Genomic DNA, 20,032 nt, shown 5'->3' on the forward strand with positions numbered 1-20,032 from the left:
GATTGTTTACCTTTTCCATTAAGTCTTTTCTATTTTTTAAACCCCTTGAATCTTTCTTTTCTCTGAAACTCTAGCAGATATTTCATGTATTCTTGTCTGTTTAAATAATGAGTTTTCAAATAATACACATTCAAGAGATAAAGAAGCAGGGCTAGAGACCTAGGAATAAAAACAGAGTGCAAAAAGTCAACTCAAAAGGAATAGCGTGAGGCTGGCCTGGTGGTGTAGTGGTTAAGTCCACACACTCTGCTTTGGCGGCCTGGGGTTCACAGGTTCCGATCCCAGGCGCAGACCTACGTACCACTCAGTGAGCCATGCCGTGGCTGTGTCCCACATGCAAAATAGAGCAAGATTGGCACAGATGTTAGCTCAGGAACAATGTTCCTCAAAAAAAAGGAATGGCATGGATATCAGCCACAGGGACCAGGCATCTTACTGTGGGACATGAGAGGCAGGTTTCATACTGTTGGGGTCCTGGCTTGAGAAATAGACCTAGTCTATTAATGAATCTGTGTCTTTGTATCTGCTGGCATGCTGTTTGATTTCCTTGGGAACGGGAATTTCTCTTCTGTTTTCTCTACTAAGAGTGTGGCTTGAAAGGCATTTCTAATATGAAGCAGTTAGTTCATTTACCTCTCTTAATTCCTGTTGTTTTTTCATTCCTCTGTGCCTATTGGTTTTAAAAAACCTACTTTCTTTTGCTCAGCGTAGGTTTTAAAAAACCACTAGCAAAATAATTTAAGAACTTAAAACTTTAGTAATGCCTTAGTAACTATATATCTACGTAAGAATGATGAAGTTGGAAACAATAATACACTGCCCTTTATGCTTTTAGAACATCTTTCTATATCCAGCATAATGGAGAAAGCTTTGAATTTGGAAGCAGACAAATCAGGGCTGCAGTATTTTTTTTGATTATTTTAATAGATCAGAAACAACAGTACTTCTTAATCTCTATTAAAACTCCTTGTTGAGTATGAAAAAGTCCACAATCTTTATAAAGGGTGCTAACAAATTTGCCTACTTGAATTTCTGAGAAATCTCCAAAAGGCCGAATAAGTCTCAGGAAGTTGAAGTAGTTTGGAGAAAAGCATCCATTTCATAAACAGTAATAATAACAAATGATAATTTTGTATATTTACGACCTGCTAGGTACTATGCTCAATGGTTGACATGCATTTTCTCATTTCATCCTCCCACTGCCTCTGTGAGGTGTGGGGGCCATTTCCCCATTGTACAGATAAGGAAATTGAGGATCAAGATGACACAGTCAGAGAAAGGAGGAGACAGGCTTGGACTTACATCAGTCTGCCTCCAGTAGGGAAGCCTGCACTGCTTCGTTGCTGAGCCTTTTATCACCTCCTCTGCTCTGTGACACAATGGAATGGAGGGAAAGAGAAAAGGATCCTTTGCGTTGCTAGCCTTCTTTCCTCCAGATGCCGCAAACCTAATAATAGCCTCTTCTTTTCCTGTTGTCCTATCACTCTATGCAGGGAAAGGAGTTGACCAAACACCCTGGTCTGTGTTTTTGGTTCTTATTCACTCTTCCCAGGAAAGTCCATCTTGCCCTGACAATGTGACTAAAAGAGTGTTGGACGTGCCACACACTATTAAGCATTTGTTGAAAGTCAGCAGTTGTGTTGCTTACAGACATGTGTGTTGAAGAGTATCTACATTTCCCTCTCATTAGTGTTCAGGAAGTTTCTGATTACAGGGCAGCCAAAAAAAAAAAACGAAAGAAGTTAAAAAAAGAAATTATCAGCTTCATATCTCTTGCTTCAGACTTAAAAGATGGGGTACAATCACCAAGACTAGGTTATTCAGCTTAGTAATAAAAAAACAAAAACAAAAAAACTCCTGTTTTATAAGCATTCATGACAGTGGTTGTGCAACCTAATTGCTGTGAGGTTTCCAGGACTGAGCTAACTAATTATGGGACAAAACCATTTGTCTAGTTTTTAATCTGGCTAGCTGGACAGAAATCCCTTAATTCCACAGAAACGTAAATTATCTACTGCTACTATTACCAGTTTAGGGAGAAAAGAGGATGAATGGGTGCCTATTTGTAACTGGAGTTGAAAACACTGTCACTGTCTGACACTAATGACTAAAGTTTTTATCCTGAAGAAAATGAACCGTATCCAATAATTTTACCATATGACTGCTTTGTTACTTCTTTCAAACATTAGTTTGGGATGAAAATTGTACATATAAATTACATCTATCCACCTGTATTGGACTTTTTACATAACTTTTTTATTTTGAAATAATTTAAGATAATTGCAAAAATATTACAGAAAGTTCCCATATACCCTTTACCCAGATTTCTCCAAAATAATATCTTACATAACTGTAGTACATTATCGAAACCGAGAAACTGACATTGGGATAATGCTATTAATTAAACTATAAATCTTATTTGGATTTCTTTAGTCTTTTGTATGTATTAGATTTTATCCAGTCTGACATCCTCTGCCTTTTGATTGGAGTGTTAAATCCACTCGCATTTAATGTTGTTATAGTTGTGGTTGGATTTCCATCTGCCATTTTGCTTTCTGTTTTCTATGTTTATTTCTTTTTTGTTCCTCAGCTTCTTGTGTTAAGTAGATCTTTTCCAGTGGGCCATTTTGGTTCTTTGTTGATGTTTTAACTATATTTTTGAATGATTTTCTTAGTGGTTGCTCTGGGAATTATTTTTAGGTGCACCTTACTTTATTACAATCTACTTTATGTCAATAATAACGTAATTCCAGTACAATATAGAAATTTTGCTCTAATTTAGTTTCAATCTCTTCACACTCCTTTGTGCTATTATCATATATATCATTGATATATGTTATAAAGGCAATAATACAGAATTGTAATTTATTACTTTATATGTTCTATGTCCTTTAAAGAAACTCAGAGAGGAGAAAAACTATATTCATAGAATATTTTATATTGACCTACATATTTACCATTTGTGGTACAAGCATACCTTGTTTCACGGTGCTTCACTTTATTGCACTTCACAGATATTGCATTTTTCGCAAGACCCTCAACCAGCAAAAATATTTGGACTAGCTAATGGCTCAGATGATGGTTAGCATTTTTTAGAAATAAAGTATTTTTTAATTAAAGTATGTACATTGTTTTCTTAGACAAAATGCTATTGCACATTTAATAGACTACAGTATAGTGTAAATGCAACTTTTATATGCACTGGGAATCCAAAAAATTTCTGTGATGACTCACTTTCTTATGGTATTTGCTTCATCGCAGTGGTCTGGAACCGAACCCTCAGTATCTCCAAGGTGTGCCTGCATCGTTCATTTCTTTCTGTGGATTTGGTTACCATCTGGCGTTATTTCCTTACTTTGTTATAGCTCATTCCCTCCTCCCTCTTTTGTACTATTATTTTCATATATATTACATCTTTAAATAATCCCAAAATACAATTTTATAATTATTATTTTATGTAATCAAATTCTACATTAGCGAAGAGAAGAGAAAAATATATACATTTATGCTATATATATATTTTTTTAAAGATTTTATTATTTCCTTTTTCTCCCCAAAGCCCCTCGGTACATAGTTGTATATTCTTCGTTGTGGGTTCTTCTAGTTGTGGTATGTGGGACGCTGCCTCAGCATGGTTTGATGAGCAGTGCCATGTCCGCGCCCAGGATTTGAACCAACGAAACACTGGGCCGCCTGCAGCGGAGAGCGCTAACATAACCACTCAGCCATGGGGCCAGCCCCCATTTATGCTATATTTTTAACTTGTCTATATACTTACCTTTTTCAGTGCTGTTTCTTTGAGTGGATTTGAGTTACTGTCTGGTGTCACTTCCTTTCAGCCTGAATTTTCTTCACTATTTCTTGTAGTGCTTTGTCCCCTAGCAAAAAATTTTCTCAGTTTTTATTGCTGTGGGAATGTCTCTATTTCTCCTTTTTTTTACAGGATAGTTTTCTTGGATATAGTATTCTTGGTTGACAGTTTTGTTCTTTCTTCACTTTGAATATGTCATCCTGCTGCCTTCAAGCCTCCATTGTTCTGATGAGAAGTCACCTGTTAATCTTATTTTGGTTACCTTGTATGCAATGAACCTATTTTCCCTTGCTACTTCCAAGATTTTTTGTCTTGGATTCTCAAGAGCTTGACTATGATGTGTCTAAGTCTGGATCTCTTTGTGTTTATCCCACTTGGAATTGGTTGAGCCCTTTTTTGACATGTTTTTAATCAAATCTGGAAATTTTCAGCCATTATTTCTTCAAATATTCTTTCTTTCCTTTTTTCTCTCTCCTCTTCTCTGAGATTCCCATTACACGCACATTAATTTACTCAATGTTGTGCCCCAGTCTTTGAGGCTGTTCATTTTTCTTCATTCTTTTTATTTTTCTTTCTGTTCTTCCAACTGGATAATCTCTATTAATACATCTTTAAATTCACTGATTCTTCTGCCAACTCAAATCTACTTTGATACTCTGTAGTGAATTTTTCATTTCAATTATTTATTAGCTCTGGAATTTCTATTTGGTTATTTTTTTCTAATGTCTATATCTCTTTATTGTTATTCTTTATTTGATATGTTATTGTGCCATATTTTCCTTTAATTCGTTAAGCATTATTTCCTTTAGTTCTGTGAACATTTGTGGAACATATGCTTTGAAATATTTGTCTGCTAAATTCATAATCTAGAGTCCCTCAGAGATAGTTAATTATTGACTGCTTTTTTCCCTGTGTATGGCTCACATTTTCCTGGTTTTTTTTTTTTATTGTTGTTGCTAAAAATTGGAAATTTCAGGTTATATATTATAGCAACTCTGGATTCTGATACTCTCCCTGGGGAGGTTGCCATTGCTCTTTGTTTTCATGACTTTCCTCACCTCATTCTCTGGAGTCTTCCCCTACAGTGTTCCGCCTCTGATGATATGTCATCTCAGTTTTTACTTTTAATCTTGTTTTTATTTTTAAGCCTAGTTTCCTAAGGGTCTCTGGGGTCAGCATAGCTTAACTGTCAGCTGTGATTGGCCAAAGGTTTGCTAAAACACTTGAGCAAGTAAATCTTCTACCCTTTGCTGTTTAATCTGCTGTGGCTTAGGGAATGCTTTCAAGGTACAGAGAATTTACAAGTCCTCCCTAGTTTTTACTTTCTGCATTCACAAGGCTTCACATTTAGTGAATATCTTGGTAAGAACCTCTCAGCTTTCTTCTATAGCTTTCTTCTTATTCAGTCTTGAATATACACACAGTCTTCTAGACCACCTGGAATAAGTGGGCCATAGCAAGACTCTGCTTGTCTCTTTCTCCAGATCTTTCTATTAAATTTCTGGCTGGTCTGCTGTTTTGTTGATTTTCCCAACCAGTATGGATTCTATGCTAGCATTAAGCTGCCCTAATTGTTTACTACGGCATTTCTCTTGTTTTTGACAACATTGCTGGTCATAGAATTTTCCATGCTTTGCTCCAAATACAGTTATCCACACCCCTCTACACCCCCAAAAGCAAGACAGCAGAGCTAGAAATCCTTAGGGCTGTCCTGCCTTCCCAGTTAGAACTTCCACACTGTGGAACTAAGGGATGAGGGAGTAGGAGCAACCCCCTGCTAAAATGTCACAGACTCATTATTCTTATTGAAATTTAGTAGATTTTAAAAAAATTAAATGCTTTTCATGTGTTGTATGTCTTTGATCCAAGTTGCTGTTTGTGATGACTCTGACCACTTTTATTAGTGCTTTTTGCAGAGAGCGTTTCCCAGTTTCCTCAGTCTGCCATTTTGGAAGTTGATCCACCCATATTTTCTTTTTTGTTTTGTTTTGAGGAAGATTAGCCCTGAGCTAACATCCACAACCAATTCTCCTCTTTTTGCTGAGGAAGACTGGCCCTGAGCTAACATCCCTGCTCATCTTCCTCTGCTTTACATGTGAGATGCCTGCCACAGCATGGCTTGCCAAGTGGTATGCAGGTCCACACCCAGGCAACCAGTGAAACCCTGGCCGCCCAAACAGAACATGTAAACTTAACCGCTGTGCCACCAGGCTGGCCCCTGATCCACCCATTTTTTGAACTGTAAAGTGGAAGCTTTGGCCAAGACCCTAAGATATAAGACCTAATATATCAAATACTAAAATGGATTGTGATACAGCCTATCTCTTTACATTTTGAAAAAAGCTGGCGGATAAGAACATTATTTAACTCTGAGACCCCAAAGATACTTCACAAGTATTAAAGGATTGGAAGAGTAGAGCTGTGGGGAAGATTTGGGAAGAGTTTTTTGCTCTTGTTGTTATTTGTTTGCTTGTTTGTTTTGGAAGCATTGCTTGGAGCAGAACCCTTCTTCCTTTGGTGAAGAGATCCAGGAGGAATATACCTCCTAAGCCTCAATTGGAGAAGGGCCTTTAAGAAGACTACTCAGAAAGTTTATCAGAGGGGTTAATACGTGTCTCCTGCAGTAGGCTGGTATCTAGTCATGCTTGAGACATATAAAGGGATGCATGTAGCAGAATAGAGAGTTTCATATGGCAAGTAATTGCATTCTCAGAGTCTATTGGAAGAAAGGATATACTTATGAGTATTCTCCATGGACTAAAGAGAACTCTTTCGTCTTATACCCTATACAAGGGGTTTGCTTGATATAGTGAAGGAGCCTCAGAAGAAGACCTATGGACGTGGACCACAGGATGCGCTGGGATTGTAGAAGAAAGCATAAGACTCCAGTTAGAATAGAGATGCATTGGTACATGTCAGAGAGTACAGGGAAGACCATTTCAAAAATACAGTGTCTCAGAAGAATCCACAAAAGCATCCATGAGAGAAAGAATCATCTTTAACATGTACCAGGCCCAGAGATCACAAAGCCAGCTTACAATAGTACTGTGAAGTAATAACATTTTTGCCCCCTTATCTCTCCCCTTCAACCTTCTCCAACCATGAGGGGTTAAAAATCAGAGGTTTCACGTTTGGAAGGTTTAGACTGTAGGCAGAGGAGAGAAATCAGTGACCTCACCCTTCCCTATAGGCTCTAGCTGGGGGAGGAGACAAACTTCAACTCTACATCAAGTTTAATTTTTGATGAAGATATAGGCCTAGTATTTTAACTTCTGAATTCATTAAGAAAAAAAATATATCCAGTTGTTAAAAGAAAATTTCTGATCAAGGTAGAGAAGAGCGGGCACTGAATGAATTTAAGGAACAAAAGAGAGTTGCTGTAGGATTAAATGCTATGAGTCATTTTGTTTAGCATTTATTTACCTTGTAGTTTCTAAGCTAGTAGACCTGAGCAGTTAGCTATCTTAAGCATATTTCCTGCTTTTGGCTTTAAACTCAGGGGAACCTCTTTCCAGGTCTTGCTGCAGGATACAGTAGTGACAATAGTGCTTAATAGTTAAGTGGTGAACACAGAGATTATGAATGGAGTTGCTGGAAATGAGAACAGGAAATAAAGTTGCTGACACCTAACTGTGGGCACCAGCAGCAGAGTTCCTCTAAACATTTTAGTGCTAGTTTCAACCCTTCTAGAATTTCACTTGTTCTGCTTTTTCTTCTTCTTCTTTTTTAACTAGAGACTGATATTTAACATTTTTGATATTAAGAATAGTTAGGAGTGAATAAGAGGGACATCAAAATAGAGTGCCAGTACTTTTCTGTGAATTTCCTTCATATATAACCCCGGCATTGAGTAATATTTATCTATGCAGCCATCCATATCGGCATCCAACAAATATTTATCTTGAACCTACTATATTTTAGGCACTGTGCAAGGCACTAGGGATAACTCTATGAACAAGATAAGTATGGTCACCGACTTTATACATCTTCAATTCTCTCAGGAAAGGCAGACATTGTACAAGAGGAACGAAAGGTTTGAAGGAGAATTACAACGGCAAATGGAACCAGTAACAGGCAGACCAAACATACTCTGAAGGTCATGGAGTCTTCCCTATGGGAGTGACATTTAAGCTGAGTCCTGAAGCATGGGTGAGCTTGATCGAGGTGAACAGTAGTTGCCTACAAGGCCCTACATGATCTACCGCACTTATATTTCCAACCTGTGTATCATAAGCCACCTTCGCTTTTGTTCACCATTCGCCAGCCCCTTGTCTTCTCTCAGTTCTTCAAAATGCCTGCCTGGGGCACTGTATTCTAAACCCATCGCCTCCTCACCCTCTGCAGTTAGCTTCTTTCCAGAGCCCAGGCCTCAGGTTATTCTCTAGTTCTGCTTCTTGCTTGTTCCCATAATTTTATACATCTCTATTTCTAACAGTTTCATTCATTTCTTGGATTACTTGTTTTCTGACTGCCTTCTAGACATGTAAGCTCCAAGAGGAAAGGGAATGTATCTAACTCATTCATTTTTGCCTCTCCAGACACTGGAACAATTCTTGATGCATAGCAGTTATGCCTTAAATATTTGTTGAATAAATGGATGGACAGAAGAGGTAGGTTACAACCTTGAGTGGAAGACAGTATGACACGTCTGAAGAAAGGAAAGAAAACCGTAGAGAAACACACAGAAAGAAAAGGAGAAAGTGGTGGGATAAGGTGGAGGAGATAGATAGAAATCCAATCTCGAAGTCTTTTAGACCAGCATTTTCAAACTTCTATTAGTGGGTCATGAAATCAATTTAGTGGGTTGCTACCAAATTTAAACAAATGAAGGGGCCAGCCCGGTGGCGCAGTGGTTAAATGCACATGTTCCGCTTTGGCAGCCCGGGGTTTGCCAGTTCGGATCCCGGGTGTGGACATGGCACCACTTGGCAAGCCATGCTGTGGTAGGTGTCCCACATATAAAGTAGAGGAAGATGGGCACGGATGTTAGCTCAGGGCCAGTCTTCCTCAGCAAAAAGAGGAGGATTGGCAGCAGATGTTAGCTCAGGGCTAATCTTCCTCAAAAAAATAAATAAAATAAAATAAACAAATGAAATAGAATAAAGGTCAGGGTCCATTGTTCTTAGTAAAACTGCCATATCAAATTTGCTTCCACATTTTATTTATATAGGTGTGTATATATATTCATATATTGTGATGTAAAAAGGTTTTCTGTTTGCTTTGCAGTAAATAGGTACAAAAGCCACAGCTGTAGGCCATGTTAAAAATTTCTGACTTTATCCTAAAGGGAGAGTAAATCACTGAAGATATTTTCCCAGAGGAGTAGGTTTCAAGATTCCCTTCCAATTGTAGACGTTAATCATAGAAAGTGATATTACTTTTAGCAACATGTAACCATGAAGTACCAGACCAGGCTGCATTTATTGACACTCTTAGATTACCTACTGAAGGCAAAAGCTATGCCTTATTCACCATTGCATTCCCAGGGCCTACCACAGATTAGGGAGAAGATCTCTTGAGTAAAGCTGCTGTTTGTGAATTGAAAGTCCGTGGATTCCAGCAGATGCTCCTCTGCTGTGCCACTGTCATTAGTACTGTTTTTAAAATGGACAATTTTGGTGAGAATACCATAATCTTGTTTACATTTCAAGGTTCCACTGTGGATAGTATCAAGTAAAGAGTCTATAGGGCCACAAAATTTCATAATGCACATCTGTCTGGTTCACCAGTTGCTCCCTAGTGCCTTGCATAGTGCAAAGTATATTGTAGGTATTTGTTGAATGATGAATCCGTCAAAATTTTCCAGTCACAACAATAATGACAACAGACAGTGCATCTTTCAAAGTAAATGTATAGTTATTGGTGGTCAGTCCATGTGATCTTGATTGTAAAAGAGAAATACACTGGGTATCTTTTATGGGAGAGGTGCCTTTCACTGTAATCAACTCATTAATCCTTACTACAACAGTTAAGTTAGTGCTATTCACGTTTATGGCAGAGTAAACTGGCCTGTGAAACTGGAGTTTGAATCAGGGTCTTTCTGATCCCACATCCAGTGGTGTTTTCATCAAATTATTCTGCTTCAATGAAGAAAATAGCATGATTTTCCCTCAGGCGTTGCATCCCTGATAGTACTGCCCTGGCATTGCCCTATAATTGTGTGGACATTCAGCTTCTGCAAAGGAAGGATGCAGCTCTCAGGGATTGCTACTACTGCAGTGATTACAGGCCTCATGCTCTGAGGACCGGGAGCTCTATCATGTGCTTGAAAGAAGGATTCATCTTAAGAAATTACTTCTGAGGGGTAATGATATAAGGGGAATTTGGATGGTTAGACTGAGAATGAGGCTGGCTGTTTGCATAGTATATCATCCATAAGAATATATTCCACTGGCAGCTCTTGAGTATGAGCTGTACTCTGCCTTGGGAACTGATGTAGACATATCTTGAGTTTAATGAGCGTAAACACAACAGCCACACTGGTCAATTACGTCATTGCTGACAATTAAACAAGATATAATAGAAATCGCTCAGAAAATCCTGATAATAGGAAGTGCTAAATAGTTACCATCATATCATCTGATGTAGATATATATTTCTTGTGTTAGAAATTCAAATACAAATACCAAAGTGACAAATTATCCTATTGTAGTTTTGCCTATATCTTCTCATACTGTCGTTTCTTTAATGTGAAATGTAGTTAGTTGCAAGAATACTTAGAGCTTAATCAAAGGCACAGGATAGTGTGGTGGTAAGTGAACAATCATGTTTGTAATATGAGGATAATTAGGGGAAGATGATAAGAAGGAAAAGAGAAACTCATCCCAGACTTGATTAACAAAGTGAGATGACATAGAAGATAGAGATGAGGATAATATTATTTATGGATGAATAGTAAATAAACTTTCTTTTACTTGGTTAAAATGTTTTAGTATAACTGGTATTGAAAATTGTTCTTGTATAAATATATTCACTTATTTATTAATTTGTTCATTCATTCAACAAATATATATTAATTGGCCATATGTACCAACATAGGAGCTGGAAATATCATAAAGAATAAAACACAAAAAACATCTGCCTTCATGGAGCTTATATTCTAATTAAGGGAAAGGAGAGCGAGACAAAAAAGACTCAATGAAAACTTTATCGTAGATGTTAGATGGCAATAAAGCGAGAAAGTGGGGTTTCTGCCATTTTAAATAATATGGTTAGGGAAGACTTCACTGGAAAGATGATATCGCAGTAAAGATTTGAAAGTTATTGACATTAATAGCCAGATCCAAACAAAATAACAGAAATGTGATAGCTAAGGCAATTAGTGACTGGCTAATGTTATCAGCAAAATTTTTTAAAATTAGATTTAAAATAAGCAAATGCATGACAAAGATTATAGTAATTTATTATGATAAAATGAGAATGATGATTTGGCCTCATCTTGATTTAAAATGCTGCCTGCATTTTCATCCTGATGAAAATGCGCTATGAGAAGATAAAAATAATCAAGCTTTGGGAACCTAAGAAATAATTAAAGTAAATAAATTTTTTAATTTTTAAAAAGTTATTTTCCCAGTAAAAAGAATGATTCTTGATGAACCAGAATGAAGAAAGGGGATTCTCATTTTATATAATTTTTAAATAGGAGACAATGGGTGATTTTTATCTCTTATAGTATCACGTCATATTTCTCACATTAAAAATTGATGAAGGCAGACTGGGAGAAAATATTTGCAAAAGATACTCTGATAAAGAACTCTTATCCAAAATATACAAAGAACTTTTAAAAGTCAACAATAAGAAAACAAACAACCCGAATTAAAAAGTGGACCAAAAACCTTAACAGGTACCTCACCAAAGAAGATATACAGATGGCAAATAATCTTATGAAAAGAAGCTTCACATCATATGTCATCAGGGAAATGCAAATGAAAACAACAATGAGATACCATTACACACCTATTCGAATGGACCAGATCTGGAACACTGACAACATCAGATGCTGGTGAGGATGCGGAGCAACAGAAATGTAATATACCACCAGTAGGAGTGCAAAATGGTACAACCACTTTGAAAGGCAGTTTCGTGGTTTCTTATAAAGCTAAACATACTTTTGCCATATGATCCAGTAATCATGCCCCTTGGTATTTACCCAAAGGAGTTGAAAACTTATGTCCACACAAAAACTTGCACATAGATGTTTATAGCAGCTTTATTCACAATTGCCAAAATTTGGAAGGAACCAAGATGTCCTTCAGCAGGTGAATGGATGAGTACACTGATATATCCAGACAACAGAATGTTATTCACTGCTAAAAAGAAATGAGTTATCAAGCCATGAACACGGATAGAGAAAACTTAAATGCATGTTACTAAGTGGAAGAAGCCAGTTTGAAAATGCTGCATGTTGTGTGATTCCAACTATATGACATTCGGGAAAAGGCAAAACTATGGAGACAGTGGAAAGAGAGGTGGTTGCCAGGTGTTGGGAGATAGGGAGAGATGAAGAGACAGAGCACAGAGGATTTTTTAGGCATTGATATCATGCTCTGTATGATATTATAGTGATGGATCCATGTCATTATACATGTGTCCAAACCCAGAGCATGTAGAACACTAAGAGTGAACCTTAAAGTAAACTATGGTCTTTGGGTGATGATAATGTGCTAATACAGGTTCATCAGTTGCAACAAATGTCCCTCTGTGCTGAGGGATGCTGATAATGTGGGAGCAGGTAGTATATGGGAAATCTCTGTATTTTCCTCTCAATTTTGCTGTAAACCTAAAACTGCTCTAAAAAATGAAGTCTTAAAAATAAATAAATAAATAAACTCCTTTTTGCTTGGGAAAAAATGATGAAGGAAGTGAGTTTTAAAAATCAAGGGTATATTATAAGATCCCATTTGTGTTAAAAATAACCTCAAATTCTCACTTCCTTTTTACTCTAAATATGTAAATACACATTGAAATAGTCTGGAAGGGTACACATGAAAATGAAAATAGTCATTACACTTTATTCACTTCTATACTTCATGTTTGTGACAATGAGTATGAATCATTTTTTATGATTTTTAAAATGGGATGTTTAAAAAGAAAAAGGTTTTAAAACTTTAAAATGTTTTATTTATTCTGAAATAAAAACATTTTAGAATTTACATACGAATCATAAATAATAAAGATATTTGAAAAGGTGTTCCAAATTAGATGTGATATATAAAATGCTAAAATATAAGTATGTGTTGTTAGGTCTCAAGGAAAAAGTCTATGATGGAAGAACAAAGACGTTCATTAACTAGTTTATTGGATTTTAAATAATATGGAGTAATTGTAGAAGAAAAAAGCAAAGTATAGAGGGTATCTTTACATTAAAATACTTTTTATTTAACTGCTTCCAAATTAAACTGGCACCTTAGAATGAACAAACATTTTTAAAATGTCAGCAGTAAAGTTGAAGTTGAACATGAATATACTTTTTAAATTTTTCGCGAATAGCTAAGATGAAAAATATTCCTTTCTTACTGTGAATTTGTGTAATACTGACCAAATTGAGAAAACAAACGATGGCATGTGGCTTTTTGATTATAAACAGTACAAAAATCATTTTAATTTTCCGTAATTTCAATGAATTTCTCATAAAATACTTGGCAAATGCCAAAAAAAAAAAAAAAAAAAAAATCCTGGAGTTTCCTAATAATTATAGAATAAATAAACATGGAAATTAAACAGTACCATCAAGATATGCTTCCCCTTCCCCTAAGTTCTGTGTGTATATCCACTCATATAAACAATTAGGGAACTCCATCTATCTCGTCCCCTTGAGTAGACTTACTTCCTAAGGTTTCTACTCATTGTCATTTAAATCTTGGAACTGCATCGAAGAGGAAGCTTAACAATTGTGATTGTTTATTTTGTAGGTTTTAAAGAACCAAGAGTGCCAGAGAAGACCTTTGAAGTGTGAAGAGATTTCCTGTAATTGAAACCAAAATGTCATTTATAGATCCTTATCAGCACATTATAGTAAGTCATTTACTGTTTATATATTCTTTCTGGGAGAGGGGGCAGATATATACTTCTGTGCATGAGATTGCTGATATTGCTACAAAGTAAAGACTCTATGACAAACCCTGGATTTTTAATGAAACTCATATGAACTCAATGTGGTACAAATAGACTATGATATATAATAAAACTAACCCATTTCTCTTTTTTTTTTATCACTGTAAGTTTCCAGAAAAGAGGTAAGTGTAGGGAAAAAATACCGAAACTTCTGTAACAGTACTGTACTTTCATGGAACAATAAACAATGTAGTTATCACTTACCAATATCAGCCTGCATAACATACCCTTGATGTGAATTGGTGGAGAGAAGATGAAAGAACTATTGCGTCTGAGGGCTATATTTTGGTATGCATTTCCAGGGTAACTAATTCTGTAAACTTTCCCTTAGTTAGATATGTTTAAACAAACTCTTCCATGGGTGGTTAATTTTTAGTAAAGAATTGAGTAATTCAAATTTTAGTATGTAATTTTCTAAACTCCATGGGAAGTATGCATTCTCTCTACTGATCAAAAAAAACAGAGGAAAGATTTCTTTGATGAATTCAAAACTTGAGATCCAGTTAGGTTTATATGGACCAGAAATAGTTTTTATGAATATTAAGAAATAATCCACTATCTCATTTTTACTTAAAATGGAACATGGTTCTCTCCCACTACGTCCCTCTCTAGCTATCATCCTCTTTGTGTCCCTGCCTGGGTAGCAAGGATTCATATCCTACAATTCTTTGTAGTGCCTTCCGCCCTCCATTCACGGCTTGAATCATTGAGAACTGACTCAGCTCTTCTACTTCTCGAAAAAGTCACATTAAGGGCCTCTTTGGTGCTGAATCTGATGGACTCTTAGTTTCCCCTCCACCTCCACCCCTACCTTTGCTGGTCATTTCCCTCTTCTTAAAACTCTTCTCAGTTTTCGCTGGTTCTGTTTCAGATTTCTCTGGTCCTGTTTCTTGTTTCTTTGCTCTTGGTTTCTTCTCAGTTTTCTTTGCAGCTTCTCTTTATGTTTGACTCTTTTTTTTTTTTAATTGAGGTAGACATATATAAAGTGCACACATCTTAAGTGTTCAGCTTGATAGATTTTAATGTATGTATCCCCCCAGTGAAGCCATCATCCAGATGAAAATACACAACATTATAAATACCCCAGAAGAGTTGCTCCTGTCCTTTCCAAGTCAATAAACTCCACAATGTTAACGAATATTTGACTTTTATTACTGTAGATAAGTTTGCCTGTTCTTGACCTTCATGTAGATGTCTGCATTCAACATTGTATCTGTGAGATTTATTCATGGTCTTATGAGTAACAGAATTCCACACTTTTACATGGCCATGTAGTATTTCATTATCTGAATACCACAAACTATTTATCTAGTCTACTGATAACCGTCATGTCCTCACTGAATGGCAGTGCCACCTTTGCTGTAAATCAGGCAACAACATATACCTGGCTTGATTTCTGTTCTGTTCTCTTGGTTTATTAGTCTTGGTTTTCCCCAAGACCAATCTACCTTCATTTCTGTAGCTTTGAAACATGTCTTTACACACGGTAGGGTAAATCCTCCAACTTTTTCTTCTTCAAGATTGTTTTGGCTATGTTCTGCATCTCCATATAAATTTTAGAATCAATTTATTAATTTACACACACGCACTCACAAACACACACACACACACAAAACTGCCAGGATTTTTATTGGTACTGTCCTGATTCTATAGATCATGATAACATGATAGCATGTTATGATGGTGACATGGTAACAATATTGAACCTCTAAATCTATTTTCAGTTTTTTTTTTTTCTGAGCACTTATCACTATTTATTGAATGCTCATCGTGTACCACTATCTGTCGGTAGGCTCTGAGGATACAAAGGTGAATTGAAGAGAGTCCCTGAATTGAGCTTATGTCTAGCAGAGAAGTGAGCAATTTATTCACAATAACCATGATGTTTATTAAGGGCCCCGATAAGAGATAATGAAGATCACTCTGGGAAAATGCAACGTGAACAACTAATAACAGGAATCCTTCTGGAATTCCTAGAGGAAGTGACATGTAAGCATAGACCTGAACGTTTAGTAGAAGTTAGGAGATGAGGGAGAAAATGACTTTTCTGGATTGGAAAAGAGCATATGTGAAGGAGTCTGTAGGTGAGAAAGTACATGATTTAAGGTAATGAAGGGAGTTCAGTATGCTTGGAGCATAAAGCATTTCAAAGGACGTTATCATATCAAATGACCTTCACTCGTCTACCTAATCTGACCAGCGTTGGTACTGACTGCTGTGCAGTCCCCACGTGGCTGTGTCAAATCACCTTGTGAGCTGGCTATGTAGTTTCTTCTTTAACATGGCAGAGCAGATTTAAAAATCAAACTGCATCTGGATAGTTTAAGACTCATTGCTGTCACTTTTTTTGGCAAATCTTGTGAACTATAGCTAAATATTGAGGCCATAGTAATTACCTATGTGGCACTTGAATATGCCGAAGCACACAAAAACCACATACCCGTACCACATTTTTCATTGCCTTCCCCGCATTTAGAGGTGGACACTCAATTAGTATTCCCATTTATAGCCCTGTTAAATGAAGAGGATCCTGAGAGCTTTATAGTTTTGTTCATTCTTCTTGTTCTTGCTGTGTGTGTATGAAAAAAACCTATATGCAAGTGTGTGTGTGTAAATTGTTTCAGGGACAAAATTCCATGCTCTAGTTTTCACAGCAAGATATTTTTCAAAATCTATGTGAGGAGCGCACTCAACAGAACAATTTTAGTAAAAAGGAATGATGGGGAAAATGAAGCCTGTTAACTAGTAATGAATGGTGCCAGACAGGCCAACGCAGTTTTGGCTGCCTCAGGGCACAGAAGACTGGACTCGTTTTCACCACGCCTGTGATGCAGTGACATGTTGGAGAATCCTGTGGGCTGATGCAGCAATTTACAGTCAGCAAAGTTCTCTTGCTTCTAATGGTGCTGGCTTTGAAGAAGGTGGTAGAGGGCCAGCCCTGGTGGCCTAGTAGTTACATTTGGTCACATAAAAACAAAGAGGCAGATCAGGGCAAATCTTCCTCAGCAAAAAAAAAAAAAAAAAAGAAGAAGAATGTGGTAGAAAATGGGGTGATAAATATATGGCAGAATTCAGTTTCCATATGTCAGAGTTGTGAGGTGCTTTCCAACCTGGAAGATATTTATTTCTCCAGGATTTACTGAAATTCTTTTGGACCAAGGAGACGTCAGTTTTACAAGGATAGATCAAGTATAAAATATTCGTAAAAATTTCCATCTTTTTACTCCGAAAATATGAATCACTTCCTTGGAGTTAAAAAAAAGCCACACCTCTTCCCACCACCTACTAGCAGTGGAGGGTCACTGCCCCACATCCACAGAAAGTAAGGTTGTCTTCACAGTAGAGACAGTCAACCACATGCTAGCATGACTAGTATGCCAGCATGACTGCCCGCTAAAATACAGGGGCCTTTGAAAAATGTCGTTGTAGGATGACTGGAAATTTTAGCAAAATGTATAAAGGTATTATTCAGATTATTACGGTAACACAGGGGGAAAAAACCCCACTGGGTACGTAATCAAAGAACTAGTGTTCCAGTGGCGGCCCCAGTCTTCGGTTACGTGCTCATGAACACTTAAACTCTGAGTTTTAACTGCTGCATATGGAAAGCAGGGCATGAATAGTACCTCCTGTGTCTGCCTCACAGGGCTTCATTAAGTAATAAGTTGTTATGTGTACAAAAGCATTCTTTAGAAATTTTATAAGATGGGAATGTCCAGGGGATCTCAGGTGAGATGCTGCTACTAGGAAACCAAAAATATAAAGGTGAGAAAACTACTATTACAAAAGCACAGCACTGTGCACAAACTAATAATGAGTTTATGGCAAATATATTTTTTGTGAGCACTAACAAATTCTAGAAAAGTGAGGAAGAAGACAATTAGTGATAAGCTTCTAACCTATCCCTGCCAGCAGCCATTCCCCGCCACAGCCTCTAACCTGAGGCGATGTGCACGCATTTAAAGGAATGTTCATGGTTCTGTTTCTTTGCTGCAGAACATAGATCAGAAATCCCTAGAAGGTCACCCAGTTTATTTTCAGTTCTTGAATTTCTACTTGGTTCTTTTTTAAATCTTCTCAACCATGTTTTTAGAGTTCCAGTTCCATGTAGTCATACCTAAGTCTGACTTCCATTTCCTTGAACATTGTAAGTACAATATGGCTGTCTCTATGGAGGGGTCCGTCTGTTTTTGGGCCTGTTAATTCATTGCCCTGGTTTGTGGTCTTGGTGTCATACCTCCTCAGCTTCCTAATTATCTTTGATTTTGCTTAACATCGTAATGAAAAATTACCTGTAGGAATAATTTTTCAGGGAGAATTTCATTTGCTTCTGTCAGGCTCCTAGGAAAACTAGCAGTCTGGGACAAATGTAATCCCAGTTTCAGGTTAGTTGTTTTCTGGGCTGCCTGGATGATGCTAAAATGGACTGGCAGTACACGGAAGGGCTATGACTTCCTATGGTGCAGTCCATGGAGTTTTCAACTTGAAATGCGGGGTGGTTTGCTCCGGTCCTTATCCTTGGAAGGCTCAGAATCCCTCAGGGCTGCTCAGTCTCTCAGCCTCCTCCTTTCTGGATCTGCAAATGGCCTCCTGGCAAAACTGCGCTCACCTCCCTGCATTTCTGTGCTCTCCTTGATCCTTGATCTCTGTCCTGGTAGTTAAAGCCTTCTTATCTTGTTACTTCTTTGTTACTATATTAGTCAAGGTTCTCCAGAGAAACAGAATCAAAAGGAGATAGATAGATAGATAGATAGATAGATGGATGGATGGATGGATGGATAGATGGATAGATAGATAGATAGGTGATAGATAATGTCTTAATTCATTCAGGCTGCTATAACAAAATACCACAGACTAGGTAGCTTATAAGAAACGGAAATTTATTGCTCACAGTTCTGGAGGCTGGAAAGTCCAAGATCAAGGCACTAGCCTGGTTGTATTTGGTGAGGGCCCTCTTCCTGGTTCATAGCCGCTGCATCCTCACAAGGTGGAAGGGGCAAGGAATATCTCTGGATTCTCTTTTATAATCCATTCACGAGGGATTGCATCTCCCAAAGGTCACAGATCCTAATACCATCATCTTTGGAGGGTTAGGACTGCAACACATGAATTTTGGGGGGACACAGGCATTCAGACCATAGCAGATAGATTGATCTATGTATGGAGATTTATTATGAAGAATTGCCTCATGCGGTTATGAAGGCTGAGAAGTCCAACGGTCTGCCGACTGCAGACTGGAGACCCAGGAAAGACAGGAGTATAATTCAGTCCAAGTCCAGAGTCTTAAGAACCCCGGGAGCTAATGGTGTACATATCAGTCTAAGGTCAGAAGATGAAATGAGATGTCTCAGCTCAAGCAGTGAGACAGGAAAAAAGGGACGAATTCCTCCTTTTGTTCTATTCAGGCCTTCAACAGATTGGACGATGTCCACCCACACTGAGAAGGGCGATTTACTTTCTTGAGTCCACTGATTCAAAAGCTAATCGTATCTGGAAACACCCTCACAGACACGCCCAGAAGTAACGTTTAGTCTGAGCACCTGGTGGCCGGTCAAGTTGACAAATGAAACATCACAGTTACTTTTAGGAAAATTCTTACTTATTTTGTAGAACTTTACCCAGTTTTAGTTATTTTCAGTGGGAAGTGTTAACCCAGATTATCTAATCTGCAGTGATCACAAGTGGACTTCCCCAACGCCTTCTTTTACTCTGAATCAATAGTGCCTTTAGACAATCCCCACAAGATAGGTCATCGCCTCATCTTAAGAGATTTCCACAGATGGTGATGTTATCCCCAAACTTGACATTCAGTATTGCCCTGTGTGAGATGCTAGTTTTGGAGTCTGGGTTTGTACCGGGGGACCCTTGAGAAATCCCATGTAGTTGGTGATATTAAAATTGCCATTTTACTGATGAGGAAACCAAGGCAGAAAATGGAGCTAGAAAATATAAGGCACTTTATTGTAAATACTCTTCTGACTTTTGTCTGTGCCTTTTAGTTGTGAATCTTTCACCTACTACTTAATAAAAAGAACAAGTAAGATAAAGAGTAGGTTTTTAAGAAGTCCCTTAAAATAAGGATAAAGCATCCAAAATGGCACCTGTAAA

General features: G+C 37.4%; 1 protein-coding gene across 8 annotated transcripts in view; it reads left to right on the forward strand.

The window, feature by feature from the left end:
• PLA2G4A (phospholipase A2 group IVA) overlaps nucleotides 1-20,032 on the forward strand; it is a 149,861-nt gene that overhangs the window by 19,997 nt on the left and 109,832 nt on the right. For 3 of the 8 annotated variants that reach the window (XM_008533970.2, XM_070591576.1, XM_070591575.1), the window contains exon 2: nucleotides 13,723-13,825. In XM_008533970.2, the coding sequence (XP_008532192.1) occupies nucleotides 13,793-13,825 (33 nt within the window). In that variant the 5' untranslated portion in view covers nucleotides 13,723-13,792. Of the gene's footprint in view, nucleotides 1-7,812; nucleotides 7,976-8,349; nucleotides 8,422-11,654; nucleotides 11,814-13,722; nucleotides 13,826-20,032 lie in introns of all 8 variants that reach the window. The other 5 variants (XM_070591572.1, XM_070591573.1, XM_008533972.2 and 2 more) reach the window with 5 other exon arrangements.

This window comes from Equus przewalskii, chromosome 23 (genome assembly GCF_037783145.1).
Source record: "Equus przewalskii isolate Varuska chromosome 23, EquPr2, whole genome shotgun sequence".
Classification (NCBI taxonomy): domain Eukaryota; kingdom Metazoa; phylum Chordata; class Mammalia; order Perissodactyla; family Equidae; genus Equus; species Equus przewalskii.